A 17822-nucleotide genomic window follows, 5' to 3' on the forward strand; every position below is an offset into this window, starting at 1 on the left:
GAGTATTAGAGAATTATCAGTAATTTACAACTTTCCCTAAATCCAATTCTATATCAATAGTTACAATGCTTTAAAAACTTGAGTTTTAGCAAACAATAATGGTTGATTACTTATTTTAAGAATGTCAACTGCTACTAAATGCAGTTTCAATTACCTTGTAATGTACTATTCAGGATAACACTGAGGCAACTTGAGCTAAGTGCTATATAGCAAATGCTCTGAAATGATACACATAATAATCTATTGATTAGTGAGCTCTACACAGTACAACAAAAGTTTATTTTCTTGCCACTGCTTTATTATGAACCAAAACTTCAATATTTAGTGAAGTAGAAGTAACAAAATTTTACTTATGGACACCATAGAGAGAGTGTTCTCAGTCTGATACAGACATATGCTCGGGAGAGTGTCTCATAATGAAATATTGGGAAAACTGAATCCTCCCTCAGAATGGGAGTAGACAAGCATGTGGATCCATATTACTTCCATGTACCATTCATGAAAGGCATAACTGTATATGTGAGAAATATTAAAATAACTACTCTATACCCATTAAAACAAAAGGAAATGAGAATACTTTTTAAAAATATGAGGTACTTCACTGTTGTATACATGTAATAAACATGAAATTAAAATAATAAAACAATAAACCATTTACATTAGGCTCATACAGCAGAATACAAGGATATAACTAATAAAATCAGAATAATATCTCTACTCTGAGAATTACAGAATGTCACCAAGACAAAGTTAAAGGTTTAAGGAAATGCAGGGATATACCATCATTATGTTTTTGAAGACGTGTTAACATTTTTTTAAAAAAAAAAAAAGTCTCACCAGTTTATCTATGGATACTCATATTAAAATCTGGGGCAGGTTTATCTGTAAAACCAACCAAGTGCAGATTATAAAACTAAATGTAAACAAAGAATTTGAGATGACTACTGTGAAACAATCTTTTAAAAGAAAAAAAGAAAAATAGGGCTGGTGAGATGGCTCAGGGAATAAGAGCACTGACTGCCCTTCCGAAGGTCCTGAGTTTGGATCCCAGCAACCACATGGTGGCTCACAGCCACCCGTAATGAGATCTGGCGCCCTCTTCTGGTGTGTCTGAAGACAGCAACAGTGAATTACGCCAAGCTAGCGGGGCAGAGCAAGCGGTGCCAGCAGAGGTCCTGAGTCCAATTCCCAGCAGCCACACACATGATGGCTCATGACCACCAGTACAGCTACAGTGTACTCATACACATAAATAAAATAAAATAAAATAAATCTTTAAGAAAAAAAAGAAACAAACTTGAAAGGCTGACACAACCTAGTCTCAAGACACACTGTAAGACGACGGGCAATAGAAACAGCCTAGACAACAGACCTGAGGGACAGGAAATGATGCAAAAGTTAAGGTCTCAGTTACTGTCAATTGAATCTCAGTAAGATCTCTAAAAAAAGCACAGGCTTAAGGAGATTGTTCTGTAAACAGCACTAGAAAACTCTCAACACTCACTGGGAAATATGAACTAAGGTCACCTCCTCATATGACACCTATAAATACTTACTTGTAGGAACGAAATATCTATATACAAATATGAATGAAATACAAACAGCTTCCAAAAGGAAACACACTAGAGGGATAATATATTCATGGCCCAGAAGTAAAGTTTATAAGTTAATAAAAATAATAGAAATTACAAATTAATAGAAATAACAAAATTAACAAGCCAAAAGGATGACAGAAATTACAAGCACAACATACACAAAACAAAGATATTTTTATGAAAATATCTGCTACAATCACAGGCTGACACTCTGTAAGTTAATGAAAATAACAAACAATCAAAAAATGAAAGCAGTAGAGATTGAGTACAACTGCGGTGCTCAGGGACTGGCAGCAGTTACGGGGAGCTGGGAAGATGGTAGTCAGTGAGCACTAGGTGGTAACTCCATAGAGGAACTAAGTTTTCTTGTGCTATTATTGCCCAGCAAAGTGAATACAGATTACTGAAATGTATTTTGCAACTTAATTTTTTTTAATTAGAAAAAAAAGCATCTTCAAATGTATGCACCACCAAGAAAGGCCAGCTTTTCAAAGACTGCCAGTTATTTCTGGGTAAGTGAGATGGCACCATTTTACTATGACTAAAACATTGGACATGCTTTTCAAATAACATAGAAGAAAAATGTCAAGCTCTCTTAAATCTCATATCTAAAAGTTTTCCTTATTTTACCCACACACACACACATACACACACACCCAGAGGTTGGATCAGACTACAACATAATTATACATGACTCAAAGTCACCACATGGTGACTATATACACTATTTAGGGATGGGGAGTAAAAGGTGCTTCGTTCAAGTCATTTGTTAAAGGCAAAAATCAAACAATAATAAGTTTCCAATGTACTTACTACAGTGGCTAAAATTATCAGACTGGCAATAAAATTTTTTGATAAGATTGCAAAACAACTGAAATGTTTACAGACTGGTGATGGTAATATAAAATGGACAAAACTTAGAAACTGTGACAAACATTTTTAAAATCCTCATGGTATTGAATAAATCTATACTATGGCCCACCATCTCAATCCAAAGGACGTGCACATATACCCACACAAAAAAAAAAAAAAAAAAAAACCTGTAAGATATCAAGCCTTGCACAAAAAAAATGTTCTCAGTAGCATGTACAAAACTAAACAGTCCAAACTAGAAACAGGATATTCATCCATCCACAGGTACGTACTTGAAGAAACTGTGATACATTCTTACTATGGCCTGCTGCTTAGAGTAACAAAGGAATAAAAATAGTAAAAAACCACAGGTGAACCTAAACACTAAGGGGAAAAGTCATGCCTCAAAGAGCACACTTTACACAAAGTTCCAAAACATAAAAAAGATTAATTTTTCTGCATTATAACAAAGTGGTAGCTGGATCAACAGTGTGCTTGTGCTCACACATATGAACATGTGTATGCAAGTGTATGTATTCATGGGCATTCACACAAATTCAAGATTTGTGTAAACAAAAGATCATTCAGGAAGGATAACAACATTCAGTATGCAAAATGTGTAGACCATTTGCATGTATACATTGCAACAATAATGATATAATACACTTAAGCTTTGTGTAAATCACAACCAAAGTAACCATGAATCTGTGCTTTCTCACATGCCAACAATGAATGCGCACTTGTTTGCCTAACAGTGCGTGATCACCACTGTTAACAGCAATCAAAACCCTGTCTTCTAGCATAATCACACCTTTGCAACTGTGGCATGTGAGTGAAAGATAGCCCGGTGAGTGAAAGATAGAACTGTTCTGTCCCTATGTCCCTATTTTACAGGTGACTGGGTACTAAAATTAATACACATCTCCCATCATTTTGACTTTCTATGCATATCATAAAACAATATATTTTACTTCCTCTTATAAGTTCCTATTTGCAATTTCCTAAAGGTATAATACCTGAGAACAAAGCTTATGATAACTTTTTCTCAAAGACTACTTACAAGTCTTCCTCTCTTGGTGTCACTTAGTCCTAGACTGCAGGTTATTTCTGGATGAGTGAAATGGCACAATTTTTAGTATGATTAAAACATTGGAATTGCATTTCAAATAACATAAGACAAAAAGGCCAAGTTTTCTTAAGTCTCATATTTAAGAGTTTTCCTTATTTTATGGAATAGTTCATCTGAAAATTAGATTATTTAGTACAATTTTTAAATGAAATCTTAATAAAATTAGTATTAGCTCAGAGAAAGGAGATGAAATGGTCATTTTCCTTCAAATTTTGTACAGTAAAATCATAGTGGGAAAGGTTAACCACATAATATCTCTTGGGGGAAAAAGTCTACATAGATGTGTGAACATCCCATTTTAAATAACAGGTTAACATTAAAGGAAAGAAATGTTCATTTAACATCATTTTTAATTGAAAGGAAGTTTTCCATTATAAAAAAATTTGCTATTTTTTGAGATATCTTATTGTTATGGCAACTGATGCGCTAAAAATAATAAAGAAATATCAAAGTTGTTATAGCAACTAGAATTTTAAAGAGCTATGAAGTATAGAATAATCAAACCTTAACTTGGCTTGAAATGCAGCATCTATGACTCAGGTTTGAAAAAGAAATCTTGAAATATTCATGCTCTTTACAAATTGTTTCTGGAATTCAATTTTAAAAAAACAAACAAAATCTTGAGATATAGCTTAAAGTATCATTTCTACACTACTTAAATCAGTAATACATGTATCCATCATTGTGGATTTAGTACACACTACAAAATCCCATGAACACCAGGAGATTATCATGGAGTCAAGGTCCAATCACTGCACACAACTGTTTGTACAAAACCTGAGTTTTCTGGTCTTCTAACTTGTTCCTTACCCCAAGTCCTCAAAGTGCCATTGCAGAATACAACAAAGGTTAAAAATACCTACTTACTGCAAAGCTGTGCCCAGATTCATCTAATTAGAGGTCTGTTAGATTAGAAAATTACTGAAGTTCTATCAAATACTAGACATTCATTGTTCAATGTTCTGGCATCCCGTTTGCCTCACAAAGGGAACATTCATAAGAGCTTCATAAGCACTGGTGAGGCCTCAAGGATTTAAACTGGGAAATAACAGAAATTCATGTCTTTTCCTAGAGATGGCTATACTAAGTAATAAAAAAGACATGTATTTCTGTTACAAAATCAAAAGCCCTTAGTTTCATTTGTTCCTTCCTAATCAAATAACCAAAATTTATCAATAAATGTAGCACACATGTTATTACTCCAGTGCACTTCCTCAGCACTCTGGAACCAATGCCAACTCTCTGGAAGCAGACTTCTATCAACATCACTCTTCATCCTTCTGCTGTGTTTATGCACTTTAATACTTTTAGAGACTTGTATGTTGGTTTGTTTCGGGTGCACCCTATCCAAATAATTGGTTTATCTTATAAGTTAGTAAAGGACACTTGACGAACACACACAGGTTTGTTCCTCATATCTAGCAAGGGAAGGTTGCAGTACTTGGGGATTTCCTCTTGTTGCATATACCACAAATCTTTGCAATTTTATAAAATGATAATTACTTTGAAAAGACAAATTCACTTCCCTCAACTACATAACCCAGTAATTAATAGCACTAGCCATGACCACTATCACTATAATTCTGAGTCTAATACAATTCTATTATTTTCATAAAATAACATAAGTTATATATAGTCCTTCAGAGCAATGATTTCAAAATTTGGCAGTATTTTCTTTTGCTATTTTAAAGTATATTTCTACTTATTTATTTTTTGAGAATTTCATTCATGTATACAACATATATTGATCATATCCACTCTCCTCTCCTAACTCCTTACCCAACATATTCCTCTTTCAACTTCACATAGTCTTCTTTTTAATTCCTTATGAGTGTGTGTGTGTCTGTCAGCCAGCCAGTCAGCTAGTTAGTTAGTTTATGTGTACCACATGTATTCAGGAGTCTGCAGAAGCCAGAAGAAGACATCGAATCCTCTAAAACTAGACTTTTACAATGGTTGTGAGTTTTCATACAGGTTAGGGGAACCAAATCCAGGTCTTCTGGAAGAGCAATAAAATCTCTTATCTACTGAATAATCTCCCAGCAACTTCTTCTTTTCTTAATAATCCACCCAGTCAAAACACTTTTACTGTGAGAAGTCAAATAAGTATGGGTGATCCATGCAGCATGGGGAGTTTACCAGTGGCCACACATACCTCAAAAAAAAAAAGTGATTCTTTTCTAGCACCAACTACTAATAGATCAACTAGGTGTGGGGCCACTTGATGCCCTCTAAAGCAGTGCTAGATTCCGGCTTTTGCAGATCCTGAAACAGGTAACCTCCACTGCTTTGAATTCATGAATGAAATGAATGGTCACTTCCTGAAACTAGGATTTCAAACAACTCTTCTTCAGCTACCCTTATATTCTTTCTGCTCCCTCTTCTATAATATTTCTTAAACCTTGAGTTAGCAGAGCATACTAATGTCCCATTTAGGGATATGTTACACATTCTCAGCACTGTGCAGTTATGAGTCTCTGTGTTAACCACTGCCCACTTTTGTACTGTTCTTAATCTCTGTGTACTTACAACATGCAACAAAATATTACCTTTCCTATCTTTTATAAAGAATTGAGAACACTCAAAATTACCACAAAGAATCTAATATAATTTTGTTATAATTGCATTAAGTGCTGAAGTTATTTCACAAAATAAGAGTGAATTATTCAATAATTAATTTGATCATTATTTTTAACTATATTCATTTATACTCATACAGTGATTGAGTGATTAATGTTGTAATAATTGTTGGCCTTTTTTACTTGTCAATGCTATATATATAAGCTGCCTCTTTATATGCAGACATTAAATTTTAATAGTATTTCTCAAAGTGGAACAGAAGTATTCTTTGTATTACCTTGAGTTATTTACTTTGGTATTTTCTACAATAATTTAAAAGCCTTACTAGAAGTATGTTCTGGTAATCTAGCTGCTCATTCATAACAAATTATTGTCATAAAATGATCGTGACAACATTTGTTAAATTATTATGTTTAGAAACAAATAGTTCTTAATTTGAAAACAGAATGTAAAGAGATAAATAAATATTGTGTCAAGGTGAGGTTATATTGTTCACAATCATACTATATACAAAGGTTTCGGAGTGGATTGGAAAAGTGTTTGGGGAAAACTGACCCATCTGAAGACACATGGCCTCATTGACATGCCAAAGCATACACAAACAAGCAAACAAACTAAAAAAAAATTACCCATACAACAATTTAGTTTCTGGAAGCTATCTTACTGCTTCTGTCTCCTGAATGCTGGGATTATAGCCACACAACATCATGCTTGTTTAACAGAGTATCTTCACTGGTAACACCTTAATCTCTCTCTCAAATATTTTCATCTCTTAATTGGTGCCTTCAATGATAAGCACTGTGCCTAGCACATAACAGAAGACAGTAATATCTGATAAAAAGTTAAGGCTAACAGGATTTCTGTTCCTTTCTAGTTAATTATCAACACACACACACACACACACACACACACACACACACATATATATTTTGTAAAGTATGTATCTAAATAAGTATCAGAAGCAACAGTGGCTTAAAATTACCATTAAGTTAAAGCTTTTTCAGAAAAAAACTAAAATACTGTATTTTCCTCCATCTTTGACCCATGCTATGAGGAATGAGAGACTGACAAATCAACTGAAATGACCTACATCTGCCAGAACATTCTTTCTTTCTCACCAGGCACTTTCAAAGCTAAGTGGCTAAAGTGATTAAGTAGCCAAGAGAACAACTCAGAACATTGAACCTTTGACAGAAATCACTTTGAAGAGACAGAAATTGAGAACGGAAAGAATAAACTTATGATGCTGTTTCAAGGCACGTCTGGAGGAGAAATGGATGTTGCTAAGCAGGAAAAAGCCTAGTAAGAAACTACCTCGATTTGGAAAGGACTGTTATCAAAGGAGAAATGTGATCAAAAGCCAGCGTAGAAGAATGAGATAGAATCTACACTGGGGTACTTTTTGACCCACTGAATAGAACATGGTAAACAAATAGAATGACTAGGTTAGGACTATGGGCATAAATGAAATGAATCCTCACACACATACAGGTAAACATATACATGCATAGCCACAGAGTTAGATGTTGCTATTACCTATGCCAACTTCAAACCTACAATACTCTAAATTTTCCCATGTGATTACTATAAACAAGATGTTATCATACCTGATTTCCCTGTTTACATTGCTTTACCTTCTTTTGTGTGCAAACTACCAGGTTTTATAAGCATTATAAAATACAAGATGATTTATAGCAACAAGCTACTAAAATGTCAAATCTTTTTTTTTTAATGGAACATAATTTTGTTCAAGGAAAAGTACCTTTCTTGGCTAAAAGTAGATTTTCATATAATTCCCATAAGACTTATAAAATAGATGTGAATAAGGTGATAGAATTCTGTATTCAAAGTTCAAACACATTGTTCTGGCAGCACATGTATAGTAGAGGATTGCAAATTCGATCATCAATAGGAGGAGAGGACCTCGGCCCTGTGAAGGTTCTGTGCCCCAGTGTAGGGGAATGCCAGGGCCAATAAGTGGGAGAGGGTGGGGTGGCAGGCATGGGGAGGGGGGAGGCAACAGGGGTTTGTTCTTGTTGTTTTTGTTTGTTTCTTTGTTTGTTTTTTGGAGGGGAAACTGGGAAAGGAGAAATTTACATGTAAATAAAAATATCTAATAAAAATTTTTATTCAAATTAAAAAAAAAGTTCAAACACTAATATCAAGTAACATATAACTAACATTTACAACAGGAAAGAACACACAATATCTATTAAATACCCAATATACTGAAGTTGCTTGGGCCCAGCAGACCTAACTGTACTGGAGTATCTCATGCTAAAGCTCGAAGTTAACAATGCTAAACCTAAGTTGTTAGGCAACCCTGGAGAAAGAAAGCTGAAAGACAAATTTCTAACAGGCCAGTTTTACTTGACAGAATATGAAGTCTGTTCTATCCTTTATAAAGACAGTGTTTCAAGACGAAAAAGCCACATCCTGCTCTGCTTCTGTACTCTTCAGCTCTCTGTTGCCTGTAAGGCCAAACTCCTTGGTGCAGCAAATCAGAATGGGCACTGTATTTAAATTGTGGGGAGTTGCCAGAAGCTATAACTACAAAGAAAAGCCAATTAAGGTGTCGAAAGCAAATTCACTGTACTTTTGCCTTCTGAAAGTATTAACCCTAAATTGTCAGTGGTAGTCTTAAGACAAAGGTATGAATTAAAAACATTAGTGATGGAAGAAAACTCTAGACACCACTTCTCTGATAGCTTTGCTATCTAATCATTTAAATGCTCACATTTACAAATACTATCCCAATACCAAAAATGGCAGCAAAAATGTAAGGCATTCTAATTCTAGCAATGGGTTGGAATGACATTTTGCTTAATAACTCCTTTTATAAATGCACCGCCCAAGTTGAATGTCATTGTGTGACTATTTATAATTTAGAGCTTTCTGTCAAGATGATTTTATGCCCTGACATGGCACTGAGTAGGCTGGGAACAGCTGTATGCCCCAAAGGAAAATGAAATTACTGGTGTTGTGCAAGAGCAAAGGTATTAAACAAGCAGTATTTCTTAAGAGAGCTTCATGAAAATATATTGGGTAATTGATTGCAACACGCAGGAAAATTAGGCCATTTAAGCAGTAATAATTACAATAAACATTCAATCAATAGTTTCCCCAGGTAGATGAAATTTAATTATAAAAATAACTCGAACCTTTAGAACTTCTTAATAACCTAGCAAATTAGTTTATTAAAATATATAGTATTGCAATTAAAATTTTTTCTGTATGCAAGATAGGTATTAAAATTTTAAGAACTATTTGGAAAAGCCACTTACCCAGTTGCTGTGGAATGGCTTTATATATTTAAACTTTTACTTTGTAAAATATAGCTTTAAAAAACATGAAAAGAATTCAAATAAATGGTAAATTATTAGGTAATAGTTGTGTTTCATTTATGGAATATACTTATCCAAACCCCACTGTTAAGAAAAGATGGTAGGCAGTCCATCTGTTCTTGTTTTGTTGTGCTTATAGTTACAAAAATATATTAGAAGACAAAAACTTTATCTACCCAACTTGTTCCTAATAATTTTCAAATTTTTCTTTAAAATATATATTGGTAGAGAATGCTAAATACATATGCAGCAAGAATTTTTCACGTCTCAGCTAAATAGCACTAGAATTACAAGAGGAAAGTTCCACTTTGCTTATTAATGGATTAAACAGAGGAAGTGACACTTTCAGAAAGAGATGCTGACCATCTCAAGCAAGGTACAGCAACATAAGTGCACACTATATACCTTTTTAAACTTCTTGACGCTTTGGAAATTAAAGCAAGAGGAAGTAAAGTTCTCTCCCTGAAAACTAATTCTCATAGCCCTGGGAGGTGCTATGTAAGCTATGGAGGGAAAGGTTTTCAACAGTCCTGACTAAATATAAAGCCAATGAGCCACAACAATGGCCACCAGAGCAATATATCCCCAATAGTGTAATAGTAGTACTTGCATCTTGGGGTAACAATATCTGTCTGAACTTAGTGTCTGCTCAATAGGGAGTAATTTATGCCTGCCTATGTAAATCTAATCAACTCCCCATGGTGGGTAAGGTCATGAACCTTAGAGGAGGACCCACCACTGGCACTTTTCCAAACCAGTACAATTTCCAACTGTAAAGCAGGTATAAACAATGAATGGCTTCTGAGAGGGGCAAAATCAATCTTCTCCAGGAGTAAGACTACTCCTAATGGGTTATCCAATTCTAAGTGGTGAGCCCGGAACAAAGATACATACTGTGTGAACTCAGCTGTGTGTGTGTGTGTGTGTGTGTGTGTGTGTGTGTGTGTGTGTGTGTGTACAGTTCAAATTTAAGACCAGCCTGGAATACACAGAAATCACAAGACCACTAATGGCAAACACCTGGCCAGCCAGCTTGGATACTCACCCCCTTTTAATGGATAACTAAACTAATAGTTTAAAAACAATTCCTAAAGGCCATTGAAGTTTTTCATTCACAAGAGTAAGAGGTGTGAACATCATCTATGGGGGCAGGGAAACAAAGACTATAGACACAGTAGCTGCAGAAAACTATTGAATAAGAACAACATACATAATCTATCTGTTACGGCAGCCAAATGTCATGTAGAACAATCAGTGTGTGGGCAAATTTCAAGAAGAAACCCATCATGACAAAAAAATCCTAAAGCAGTGATTCATAACCTACACATTTCAAATAATACTCAGCAAATAACAATGTTCCATACCAAGAAAAACTGGAAAATCCTCTTCTCTATAACAAGGATGATTTGACCATTTTCCAGTGCTTAAATTAAAAATATTTCTGGATATTTAATTCTATAAAAACTTGGATTCCAATTATGTACTATAATTTTATGACAATAATACCAACAAAATGCTAGTGATACAAGGAGATGTGTCATAAATGATGTTATACACAAGTCAATAAAATGTGTTAAAGATCAGAATTCATTGTGTTCTCTCATAATAACAATGGATTCCAAGATGATCACTGCACTGCACATTTCTAAAATTACTCAACACCTTTCGAATGTTTTTGTGTTCTATACAGAAAACAAAAAGCCATATGCCACCTAGCACTGGCTTCACTATAATTACTTGCGGGGATCCATAGGTTAAGTGGCCTACATTTAAGTTTTTAATGTATATGGTAGAGGCTGTTGGTATGAGAGCATGTGAACCCTAGATTTCCAAAAACTGTGTGAAAAGCCAAGCATGGTATGTATGTTCCTATAATCCCCAAGCATGTTATGTTCCTGTAATCTCCAGTGCTGGGGAGGCAAAAAGGCAGATCACTAGGGCTTGCTGGCCTGCAAACCTAGCTAGTGGCAAGCTGCAGGGTCAGAAAGAGACTATGTCCCAAAACTAAGGTTGATAGAATAATCAAGGAAGATATCTAATGTTGATTTCTGGACTTTTGTCTGCCTCACACACAAAAATGCAAATGAATATGTCATACCTATTCACACAAAGAAGCAATAAAAGTGTGCTAATATATACATATATATATTGTCATGTTGTCAAAAACAATTTAATGAGTAGAAAATACAGAACTAAATTTCATTCATGGGAGAAGGAAAGCTTACATTTTACTAATTTAATTTACATGTAGAAAATGGAAGATTAATGCTCTCTCTCAGAGCCTCCAATTATGACAAAGACTAAATTCTCAGGTAGTGGTTTAAGTAAGATTGGCCCCCACAGGCTCATATATTTGAATGCTTAGTCATCAGGGAGTAGCACTATCTGAAAAGGATTAGGAGGCACTGCCTTGTTAGATGACATATGCCACTAGGAATAAACTTTGAGGGTTCAAAAACCCAATCCAGTCTCAGTCTTCTCAAGCCCCAATCCCAACCCATGTCTCAGCTACTGCCCAGTGCCACACCTAAATGCTGCCACCCTCCTTGCCATGATGATAATGGAATGAACCTCTAAAATTGTAAGCAAGCCCCCAATTATATGTTGTTGTTGTTTTTTTTATAAGAGTTGCCATGGTCATAATGTCTCTTTACAGCAATTTCACCATGTAGGAAGCCTTGATTTATAACAACACTAAAACTCAACATGAGTAAGTTTATCTCATCAGTAACATATCAGAGAAAAAATTATTTTATATATATTTATATATATACTATATATATATTATATTCAAAATAGGCTCCAAAAAGTGGGCATACATTTTTTTCATTCATTGTTCAGTAAACTCTTTCTTGAAAGCCTGAACAAATACTTGCTTTTCTGAAAAAATATGCTGTTTTTCTTTTAGAAACCTGGCAGCTGATTTGTTAGATCTTTGGGTTTAGCCTACATATTCAAAAATATTTTTTTCCTTTTTTGAAAAGAAAGTTGGATGCTAAGCATATGCTACACATAAATCAAAAGTTATAGCAACACTTCATCATCATCTTTATTTAAATCACCTACAGAAGTTGTTCTGAAATTAGTTTGAAGGGTGTAGCAGAAGACAGAATGTAACTTTTACAGAACAGCAATCTATACTAGAAAAGGGCAATGTGAAGTAGGCAGGAGGAAAGGAAAAGAGGGAAAGAGAGGTACAGGAAATAAATTTTTAAGAACTTGAAAAAACTTTAAAATGGTTTTATGGAGAAATTATTAAATATATATGTTCATGGTGTATTTTTCACCCCACCCAAAGCACATTACTCAGTATTTAAATAGCTCTTTTAACTCCAAACACTTGTAAATTGGAGTGGAGTATTTTTTATGTTCTCTTTAATTTTATTTATTATTTTTAATGAAAATATAATGATACAACTTTTTCTTTCCTTCCCCTAGCCCCTCCAATGTTCCTTAATTCCAAATTTCCTAGTGTCCCCTACACTCAAACTGATAAATCTTAATAAGGTGACTGATTAGAAGTTTAGGTACATAAAATTTGAAAATATAAGCCAGTTCAGTTTAAAACTAAGAAAAGACCCTTTTACCTATAATACATTGTTCAGACAAGAATAAAAAGGAAAAAATACAAAGTATGTTAAGAAACATTGTCAATAAATTCATTTACATTCACTACTTTTTGAATCAGTAAATTGATAACTGCTTCCTACAGTGTAAAATGTGACCTAAAACTATAATGGAAAATATTGTTTAAATAATCATAAATATGAATTATTTATATATCCAACACTAAGCGACAGAGAGTGACTCAGTCAACCTCTCCCTGGAACTCCTCCCACAACAGCAGTCCAGCAAGGAGGCTATAGAAGAGAGTTCTGAAAAACTGTGGTAAGGATGCTGAAGTGGAGCTCCTCCAGTTGATGACTTCTGGCAGGGAAATGGGGAAGCACCCAGTTTTCTCTAAGGGGCTAGCCACTAGTAATTTGATCATGGTCCGATGAGTATCCTGGCAACACAAATGGAACTTGGTATATTTTTCTCAGGGGTAGAATGCTAGAGTGGGAAAGATGACTTGGGAGGAATGGAAAGCAAGTGTGATTGGGATGCACTATATGAAATATACAAATAATTAATAAAAATATTATGTTGGGGGGAAGCAAGTATGGTTAATACTGAAGAAAACACAAGAATTTTGAGATTATAGCTTCAATGCCTATGATTATTACTCTATAACCTGTAAAAAATATACCATTACATCTAAAACTTGAGGTATAAAATTAACAGTTGTATATCCTTGAACCTAATTAGAAAATGGAATATAGAACTAAACAGATAATTCTCAAAAGAAAAAGTGCAAATGGCTGAGATATGCTTAGAGAAATGCTCAACATCCTTAGTCATCAGAGAACACAATTCAAAACTACCTTGGTACCTTGAGACTTCATCTTCGATCCACCAGAATGGCAAAGATCAAAAAAAAAAAAAAAAAAAAACCTAGTTATTCTAGCAAGTATATGGAGTAAGGGAAACACTCATCCATTCCTGGTGGGAGTGCAAACTTGTACAAGTATGGAAATCAGTGTGGTGGTTCTTCAAGCAGATGAGATTTGTTCTACCTCAGCATCCATCCATACTACTTTTGGACATATACCCCAATACCCACCCTCCCCCCCCTCAAAAAAAAATAGGTCCATCCTAGCACAGATATACTTGTTCAACCACATTTATTGCTGCTGTTTATAATAGCCAGAATTAGAAAAGCAAAACTATTAAAATGGATAAAGAAAATAGGATACAGTTATACAATGGAATATAAATCAGCTGTTTAAAAAATGAAATCATGAAATTCACAGGTAAGTGAAGAGAACTAGAATGAAGTATCCCAGACCCAGAAAGAGAAATATGGTCCATATTCAGTCATCTGTAGATATTACCTGTTAACTCAGTTCACAAGCTACAGTTCACAGAACCACAGAGGTTGACTGTAGAGTAATGCACTAGGAAGAAGATTTCCCTAGAAAGGTAAAGTGAATAGGTCTTTATAGATTGAGGGGGTGTGGAGTTGGAATAGGAGGATCAAGTCGAAAGAGGGGAGGGAGGAAGAGAGTATGAGAGAGGAAATTACAAGAAAGACAGCTAAAATTAAAAGCCATAATAGAGTAAAAGCTTTAAAGAAACATACATATATGAAGAAGATCTAAATGAAATTGCCAAATTATGAGGGAGACAGGCCCACCTGACCATCTCTTGTCACCAATGAAGCTTCTAGTACCAGAAAAGGGATATATCTTATTGAGTTGTTGGTCAAAGGGGTCCCACAGGAACCCCCAAATAACCTGGACTGTTGCCAAGATACTAGGTTGCTTTCCATAAACAGACAGCAAGGCCCCATTGCTGAAGAAAACAATTATGCAACTCACTAAACATGGAGAATTCAAGCTACTGTCTACATACAGCCGTCACAACTACTTGTTAGCATCTTTGGTGCAGGAAGGTACTCAGCATGCTACAAAGGAGAAACACCAGCCACGAACCCTTTGATCTACAAAGGTGTTTTGTAGAAAGATAGGCTAGTGCAATGGTGGCACAAAGCCTGTGGGAGTTAACCAACCAATATCTGGTTTAACCCAAAACCCACTCTCCAGGTGGCACCCATACCCAACATGCTTAGGTGACCAAGAACCTGAGACTAGATAGCCAAGGACCTAAAGTAAAACAAAACACTACTCATCTTTTTAAAACAATAACTAAACCACTTTGCAACAAAATGCATTCTAGTGACATTTTACTTTATTCATACATCAGTTCCTTCCTCAGCCATCATCAGAGAAGCTTCCTCCTGCAGCAAATGGGAAGAGATTTAGAGACCCACAGCAAACATTAGGTAGAGAGTCAGACAACTTGAAATACTCAGCCCTAAATGGGATGTCTCCATCAGGGCTAAGGGAACCCCATAAAGGTTTTTTTTTGTTTTGTTTTTTTTGTTTTGGTTTGGTTTTTTTTGTTTTTCTTTAATGCCTGTGGTCTGGTTTTATTATTATTTGAATAACTGATTTTGCTGAAATGTTCAGATACACAGAGAAGTAGGACAGACAGAGTCTACATGCGTCCTGCTTTAGATGAACCAAGGTTAATCCTGGTGTATTTCTGCTAGTCTTTCCTCTCTGTAGAACTAAAGCTAGCTTAAGGTCACCTAAAAATACAAATATCTTATCTGGCCTTCTCCTGTGTTGTTCACTGCTCTTCAGCCACTCTGTCTTCCCTGGACTAGAGGTGGGCTACAGCCAGAGGCTCTTCAAGTAAAAGTGAATATTTAGGGTATTTCCAGTTCTCGGGTGTCAGGGACATCTGTCGCCAATTGCAGAGTTCACAGGTCAATTGATCCCTTTGCTTTGAACTTCTTAGCAGACCGCTCACTTGCCTGAAGCTGGAATTTGCTTCCATAAATGTAGGAAATGAAGTCATCGATTTCTACAGTGAATACACAATTTAGCTGATGATCTTGAAGACATGTTTGGTCTCCTGAAGAAGGATTCCTGTAATTCCCACATAGGAGGGGCACTTGGATTTCGTGATTGAAATAACAGCACTATGAAGATCTGCCTGTAGGAGCTTGGCCTGGATCATCTGTGGCTGCGTATCTGGCTTGAGCCCACTGCACAGGTCACGGATGTACTGTTTACAGAGTTCACGTAGAGGAAGGAAGAGACTGCATCTCTGCTTTTTTTCCACTTTTCCATCACTCTAAAATTTAATATGATTTACAATTCAGGATGTCAACTACTGATGCCAATGATTGTGGAGCAAGAGAACAAGGAAGCTGTGTCAAAGGAGGACCACTGTTTCAGAATTCATGGTAATTGTTTTCCCTTAGCTGGGTGGTGGGACTAGAAGTGTTGACTAGCATCCTCTGCAGCAGCATCCAGGACACACGCTGGCCTCCATCACTCTGTGTGTTGGAAATCCTGAAGCAGCTAAAGTTGGAGGTGTTTGTTTAAAGGTGTCAAGGGGGTTCAGTCTTATCCAAAGGTTCCGCCAGGGAGGATATATTCTAAAAGCACTCCCATAACCATTGGCAGGATTCAGAATCTCCCAGGCTTGTGGCCTTGTTTCCTTGGCATGTGGACCTCTCCACAGTACACCTTGTAGCAGGCCAACTGCTACAGGTTCCTGGCATGTGAGAAGCACTGGATTTGATTCCTAGGACAGAGTGCAGTCCACCATTGCAGGAAGCCAGCACAGGAGGTCAAAGCAGGATCCAGGAAGCAGGATGAAGAAGAGGCCATGGAGAGAGAGTGTCCTTCACATATATATTATGGCTTCAAATTTAATGTTTTTTTTTTTTTTGTGACTCTTGAGTGTGCAAACAAGTGGATCTCTATTTCTCTTGGGCTCTTACCCTTCCTTGTATTTGTTCTGTCCAATTTTGATGTGTTAATTTTTGTTTTCTCTTATCTTATTATCTCTTATAGCCTGTTTGTTTTCTAATGAGAGGCAGAAAAGGGTTGAATCCAGATAAGTGGGTGTGCAGAAGAACTGGGAGGAGTAGAGGGAGAGGACACTATAATCAGAACATATTTTATGTGAGAAATCAATTTTCAATAAGAGCAAAAATAAAAAGAATATTAAAAAGAAAACATGGAAATAACTTTATAAAATATGAAAAACTGTGGATATAAATTACTATTATTATTTTTATCTCCTTTCTTTAAAAACTGAATGCTGGCCAAATGTTTAAAACCATTTTTCTGAACATTATTAGTTCTCATTATTATAGCACAAGAAAGTTAGCTCTCAACCCACATACAGGAAAGGTACTCAATAGGCAACTTTTATAACATACAAGTCCCAAAATTTGAAGAAACAAACAAAAAATACATTGCAAAATAAAAAGAGGGTTCCTGCTAAGAGCCAATTAAATTTTTCAGCATAGAAACAGAAGAGCTAACCGAATGTAGACTTCTTCTTAGTGTGGATTCATGCATCTAGACAGGCTACACGACTACAGTACCAGTTCTGGAATGATAACATACTTCTACAACCTTACAAAAGGCTAGAAGGCAATCGAACATTGTCTTTAGAATGCTGAAAGCAAAACTGTCAAACCACTAAGTTTATATCCAGTGAAAAGGTCCTTTAAGAAAAAACATTTTCAAATAAAGAAAAGTAAAATAAGGTATTCATGAATAAACCTGAAGCATAAGAAGCATTAAAGAAGTATTTCAAACTCAACAGCGATAATATAGAGGAAAAAAAGATCTTCAAGAGTAGATAAAGGAGCCGGGCGGTGGTGGCGCACGCCTTTAATCCCAGCACTTGGGA

General features: G+C 35.6%; 2 protein-coding genes across 8 annotated transcripts in view; both read right to left on the reverse strand.

Annotated features, from left to right (window-relative positions):
* Rabgap1l (RAB GTPase activating protein 1 like) overlaps positions 1 to 17822 on the reverse strand; it is a 723114-nt gene that overhangs the window by 360378 nt on the left and 344914 nt on the right. The gene's annotated exons all lie outside the window — the stretch shown is intronic.
* Pop4 (POP4 homolog, ribonuclease P/MRP subunit) lies at positions 15721 to 17572 on the reverse strand. Its single transcript, XM_031339928.1, is given in 3 exon segments — positions 15721 to 15995; positions 15998 to 16244; positions 17534 to 17572. Coding segments are annotated over 3 exon segments (414 nt in total). The 3' UTR covers positions 15721 to 15867.

The sequence above is a fragment of the Mastomys coucha genome, unplaced genomic scaffold (genome assembly GCF_008632895.1).
Source record: "Mastomys coucha isolate ucsf_1 unplaced genomic scaffold, UCSF_Mcou_1 pScaffold1, whole genome shotgun sequence".
In the NCBI taxonomy this organism is placed as follows: Eukaryota; Metazoa; Chordata; class Mammalia; order Rodentia; family Muridae; genus Mastomys; species Mastomys coucha.